Here is a 6,572-nt window from a genome sequence, read left to right on the forward strand (position 1 = left end):
ATTACAGACAAAAGCCACCAATACCTTCTCTCCCCGCTTAGCCTCTAGGGGACAAGAGTTTTTGCCTTGATTGCACAAGAGGAATAACACACGTAGAAACGAATGAATACTTTCGCAGGCGCTCACATGGCTGGATAACAAAAGAAGGGATTTTGCAAAAGCCGTTCATTTTTCTTGTTTTCTTTTTTTTAATTTTTTTAATGTTTATTTATTTTTGAGAGGGAGAGACAGGGTGCAAGCTGGGGAGGGGCAGAGAGAGAGAAGGAGACACAGAACCTGAAGCAGGCTCCGGGCTCCACCCGACGCAGGGCTCGAACCCACGAACTGTGAGATCATGACCTGAGCCAAAGTCGGACGCTCAACCGACTGAGCCACCCGGGCGCCCCAAGCTGTTCATTTTTCAATCAGCAAGAATTAGGAAACCCTTTCTGAAATGACTGTCACAGGGCAAGTGATTTAACTCCTGAGGATAAAAGCCATCGCCGGGCTGTGTCTGCTGCTCGTTTTCCTAAGACCCTGTCCACATCTGTTCCAACTGCCTCTCTCCACATCTGCAGACGAGACCAAGGATTTGACGGTCTAAGAGGAGCCAGGCAAAGTGGGGGCCAGAAGAGGTTTGAAAACCCAAATCCTGAGTCACAGAAACAAGTAGTTCTCATCCGGCTTGCCAGGATTCCTGTGTCGAAGGAACCAAATTCACTAGAGCATAACCCTACTTTCTGCCTTGTCCCTAGAGCATGAAAAAGAAAAGCATTTCTACTCTTTGGCATTCTTCTCGGAAGCACTGTACTTGATGAACTTGTGTATTGTGGCGTGTTTGTGAGCAGACACACATTACACTGGGCTAAAGGTCTCCTGACAAAATGATTCGATCTGTTAAGAAGTGTTTTTGCCCACGGCTCTGCATAGAGCATCCCTGACCTCCCTGTTCCTCAGACTGTAAACAACAGGGTTCAACAACAGGGCTCAACAAAGGAGTGATGATGGTATAAGTCACTGAGAGAAGGTCTTTTTCTATTGAGTTCTCTGACCTGGGCTTGAGGTAGACGATGGAGGTGCAGCCGTAGTGGACGATGACCGTCGTGAGGTGGGAGGTGCAGGTGGCAAAGGCCTTCTTCCGGCCCCCAGCGGAGGGGATCTTGAGGCTGGTGGAGAGGATGAGGACGTAGGTGATGAAGATCAAGCCCACGGGGACCAGGATCACAAAGGAACTGACACCATAATTGATCATCTCATTGATAGTGGAACCAGTGCAAGAAAGCTTCATGACAGGGTAAATGTCACAGAAGAAATGGTCCACCACTGTGCCACAGAAGGGCAAGTGGAACATGGCTGCTACATAGAGAACTGCCATTACCAGACCAGTGCCAAAGGACCCACATACCAACCCGGCACGCATTCCTTTACTCATGACAACAGTGTACCTCAGAGGGTTGCAGATAGCCACACAGCGGTCATAGCCCATTGCCGTGAGCAAGATGCCACTATTTACGGCCAGGGTGACAAAAAAGAACATTGGAGTTGCACAGCCTTCCAAGGAGATAGGCTGGTTATGAAGAATGAGACTGAAAAGCATTCGTGGGACAATGACCAGTGTGTACGCAGCCTCAGGACTCGCCAGCATGCTCAGGAAGAAGTACATGGGAGTGCGGAGATGATGGTCAACACGGATGATGGTCACAATGACGATGTCACCAGCTAGAGTTAAAATGTAGATGGTTAGGAAAACCACAAAGAGGGTTATCTGGTGCTTTCCAAAGATAGAGAATCCCAGGAAGATGAATTCTGACACTTCTGTGATGTTCTTTCTCTGCATCTGCCAGACCGGTGTCTGAAAGCAATAAAGGAAGTCATCAAGGAGAAAATTCCCATTGGCAACTGGACTTCACAAGAAGGGGCAATGATAGCTGCCCTGAGGGAGTGAGCCCAATTCCTTCCTTTATGACCAGCAAGCTCAGGCTCAGGGCCCTTGAACATGAAGAGGAAGGACTACCAGAGCCACGTTGGGTCTCACCCACAGGTCGGTCATCACCGCGGAGCAAACCGTCTCCTGCGCATGGAGAAGACTTCTGAATAAACACCTCACACACCTCATTCTGACACAAGGGGAGGTGACCAGCAAGGAGAAGTCCTGCTCTGTGTCCCAGTCAGTAACGACATCCACCGCTCAGAACAAACTCAACAGGGCGGAACACCAGCCAGGCGCGTGTCCAGGAAACCACAGAGTTGAGTGTTTCGGTGCGAACGCGACAGCAGGACGGAAGGGTTGAGAAAGAGGACCTTTGGGAGGTGGTCGCTGGATCTGGTGACAGGGTTACCATGGACTTTTACACGGTGCTTCAGTTGAGCTCTGAGTCTAGAAACCTCCTTTCAGAGAGCTAATGTGGTGCAAATAGGTCCTGGGACTGCCGTGATCACTCCACTCTTTACTCAGTTGGCACTGAAGAAACCTCTTTTGCTGACTCCGGTCACCCTTTTAAGAGGTGAAATCAGGAAGAGAGGATGGTGTAAGACATTGCTTCTCCTGCAGTGCAACAGGAGAGGGTTAGAACGATTCAAGGCATGGATGAGGGGACGTACCCACCAGAGTTGAGGAGGAGAGAACAAGTCTCCTAATTGCTTCGGGCTAAACTGGCTTGCTCGTTTTTAAAAATCTGGCAAAGGGCACCTGAGTGGCTCAGTCGGTTAAGCGTCCGACTTTGGCTCAGGTCATGATCTCGCGGTCTGTGAGTTCGAGCCCCGTGTCAGGCTCTGTGTTGACAGCTCAGAGCCTGGAGCCTGTTTCAGATTCTGTGTCTCCCTCTTTCTCTGACCCTCCCCTGTTCATGCTCTCTCTCTGTCTCAAAAATAAATAAACGTTAAAAAAAATTTTTTTTAATAAAAAAATAAAAATCTGGTGCACACAGGATTGGATATAATGATGAGAAACCGTTCCCTAGTCCTCTTTAATCAACAAGAATCCACATCCTACGCAGAGAGCCCACAGCTGATGCAGTGGGTCTCTACAGTGACCATTCTACTGTCCTCTGTCTCTTCATTTTCAGTTACCAAGACAGACTTCCTCCCCCACCACCCTGAAGGCCTCATAAGTTGGCTTCATCATGTTCACTTCCATCAAACTGTTCCCTCAAATGTCACCAGAGTCCCCACTGCTAAAACTGTCAGCCTGCTTTTGCCTCTGTTTCCGTCCTTCTTATTCATTTGACACTTCTCAAAACTCTGCCGCCTAGAAACCTGGTCTGACCTTGGTTTCCATGACGCTATGCTATTTCTCCCTGTTCTCAGGGCTCGTGTCATCGTCTTCCATGAATCTGCTCACTCCACCTACATTGCAATCGTAAATGCTGTTTTCTGCTTAATCCTTGGTCTTGCGTTTTCGCTCTCCACTCCCCCACAATGTTCTTCCTCCAGTTATTATTTCTACGTTGATTGCTCCCAAATCTCTATTTCCGTCAATCTTTTCTTCCAAGTCTACAACTTCCTCTGGACTTACCTACTTGTGGGCCTTGTGAATGTAATTTTGTAATTTCCAAAGCAAATAAAATATCTCCCCCTCTGATACACAGAAAAAAAGCTCTCCGTCTCTACTTTTCCAACTTCCTCTGCGACCCCACCATCATCCCAGCCGATCACGGTCGGCACGTCAGGTCCACATGTATTTGAAGATCACATTTGGTGAAATTTTCTCCTTACACAAGGTCACAAGTCTGTCCCAATTTCTGGATTCGCAACAATTCCATGTAAGGCTAGGCTACCCAAGTCCTCTATCCAGGATAATAAACAACATTCCCATTACAAAATGTACATGGAAATACAAAGAACCAAGAATGTCAAAACGATTTCAAATAGAACAAAATATTTGTGCTACTTCATCTGAAGACTCCAGTAATCAAAGAGGCACAGAACTGGCATAAGAGTAGCCACAGGGGCCCCTGGGTGTCTCAGACAGTTAAGCATCAGACTTCAGCTCAGCTCATGATCTCATAGTTCACAGGGTTGAGCCCCGTGTCGGGCTCTGTGCTGACAGCTCGGAGCATGGACCCTGCTTCAGTTTCTGTGTCTTCCTCTCTCTCTACCCCTCTCCTGCTCGTACTCTGTCTCTCTCTCTCTCTCTCTCTCTCTCAAAAATAAACATTAAAAAAAAGTGAAAAAAAAGAGTAGACACAGCTCAATGGAACAAAACCAGAGTCTAAAAATGATCCACATATGTAGGGTCAATCGATTTTTGATAAAGTTCTGAGATACCTCAATGATAGTATTTTCAATAAATGTTGCTGGAACTGGAGATCCGTATGGGAAAAAAAAGTAAACCCCAAACCTTACCTCTTACCATACACAGAAAATAACTCAAAATGATTCAAAGACATACACATATAAAAGCTGAAACCAAAAAGTCTAGACAAAATGGTGATAAAATGTTCACAACTGTGGAATAAGCAAGAGTTCTTAGATACTAAACAAAAAGCATACACCATCAAAAAACAATCACAAACTGAATCTCGTCAAAACGAAATCTTTTATTCTTCAAAAAGATGCTTAGAAAAATGAGGAGGAGAGCCACTGATTGGGAGAAGCTATTCACAATACATACGTCTAAACTTGTATTCGGAATGTATAAAGAATTCTTAACTCAATACTAAGACGCGTCTTACATAGGAAAAAATATTTGGACATTTCACAAAAGATATACAAATGGCTCAGGAGCACATAAGAGATGTCCAATTAGGCATCAGACAAATGTCAAATAGAACCATGAGGTACACACCCACTCACATGGCGAAAATTAACAGTTGAACACCTAATTTGGGCAGGGAGGTAAAGGAATCGTAACCTTTAAGCACTGATCGTGGCGATGTAAAATGGTACAACCAATTTGTACAACCGTTTGGCAAGTTTTCAGAGAAGTAAACATATATACTGATCTCATTACTCCGCATCGTTCCTAAGTATTTACACAGGAGCAATTACAACACGCATCCACACAGTGTCCACATCTCTGTACAGATGTGTACATGGAATGTCCTTAGCAACTTCATTCCCGGAAGCCAGAAACTGGAAACTCGAATGTTTATGGTAAATCCATTATGGTATATCCATTTAATGAAACACTCAGCAATAAAAGGAATGAATTACAGACGAAAGACGCCTGAATCTTAACATACTGAATCACAGAAGTCAGACACAAAAGAGTACATACAGTAGAATTCTATTTATGTGAAACTCTAGAAAATGCTAATTTAATCTGTAGTGCAAGAAAACAGATCAGTGGTTGCCAGAATTGTTAGGGAATTGACTGCAAAAGAACACAAGGGAACTTTCTGGGACGAAAGAACTGTTGATTATGGTGGTAGTTACACAGGTGTATAAATTCATCAAAACTCAACAAAACGTATACCTAAAATTAAATGTCTTTTGTTACATTATTTATATTGCATTGCATGGTATTCCATCATATTATTCCGTCATACATTGTAATGTTTTATACCTCAAAGTTGATTTTTAAAAAGACTCTCAGCCACAAATTAGACTCTATCCCTGCAAATCTGTCACCCACAATTCTTTAGGGGCTCATTAGAATGTGCGAAACACGGGAATTGTCCAGGGCTTGGGAGATCTGGAAACTGATCTGGAATCCCTCGACATCAAAACATGTAGTTTTGGGCAAGTCACTTAAAATTATCCTTGGTATCAGCTCTGTGATAAGCAGCAGCCATCCAAGAATTTTTTTAAAAAATGAACAAAATGAAGAAAAACACTGAGACAATGAAAGACGAGAGAGACAGAAAACGTATTTGCAGATTATCCTTTTGGGAAAATAAAAACACCCAAACAGCCTCACATAATGAAGAGTTAGTGCAGCCAATGTTTTAGTCATGAAGATTATATTCCAAATAAAAGAGGGAAAAAAGTTCAAAGTTGCAAAGGAAATGCATTTTTAAGGAAAGAAACTACTACAGAATTTCATACAACAAATCACATCTGTTATTTAAATCCAAGTGAACCTGCTCCCTAGCAGGGGAAGAATTTTAGATCTGCCATTTAGGCCAACCTCCTGAAAATTGGTATTACATGTAAACTACTCTTGCAGAAAATAAACAAAACCCTGTGGTCTCGCCTCCAGAGAGCCCGACACAAAAATTCTGAGATGCCAGCGATGGATGAAGTGACCGCTTTAAAGCTCTCTCATTATTAGAACTATCTGAAGGCAGTGGAAGAAAAACACTTGATCGCAGGATGGGTGGAAGAGAATTTGCAAGGCTGGGATTTTAGGACAGGAGCTCAATGGGCAGATCTTTGTGGTTTCCCATCCTAGAACTCCAGATCCCAGCCCAAGATGGATGCAGAAGCAGGTGGGACTAGAGCCCGCCCCAGGAGAACATACGGGCACCCCCAACACCTCCCAAATCTATTCTAAAATCATCTATAGCAAAACCCATAAAACCCGGTGCCTGTTTCAAGAGTGTGCAATCTTACAACCATCTACATCTCTCCAGATCGGACTATAGTTCAGAGAAAGGGCAGGTGACATGCACTCTGGTCCCCCTGGCTCGGATAGCTGTCTATAAGAGAAG

The 6,572-nt window shown here is 44.3% G+C and overlaps 1 protein-coding gene across 1 annotated transcript; it reads right to left on the reverse strand.

Moving 5' to 3' along the window:
• Positions 1-876: 876 nt before the first annotated feature.
• LOC123586084 (olfactory receptor 10J5-like) lies at positions 877-1,816 on the reverse strand. Its single transcript, XM_045454951.1, is given in 2 exon segments — positions 877-960; positions 962-1,816. Coding segments are annotated over 2 exon segments (939 nt in total).
• Between the last annotated feature and the right edge of the window lie 4,756 nt (positions 1,817-6,572).

The sequence above is a fragment of the Leopardus geoffroyi genome, chromosome C3 (genome assembly GCF_018350155.1).
Source record: "Leopardus geoffroyi isolate Oge1 chromosome C3, O.geoffroyi_Oge1_pat1.0, whole genome shotgun sequence".
Classification (NCBI taxonomy): domain Eukaryota; kingdom Metazoa; phylum Chordata; class Mammalia; order Carnivora; family Felidae; genus Leopardus; species Leopardus geoffroyi.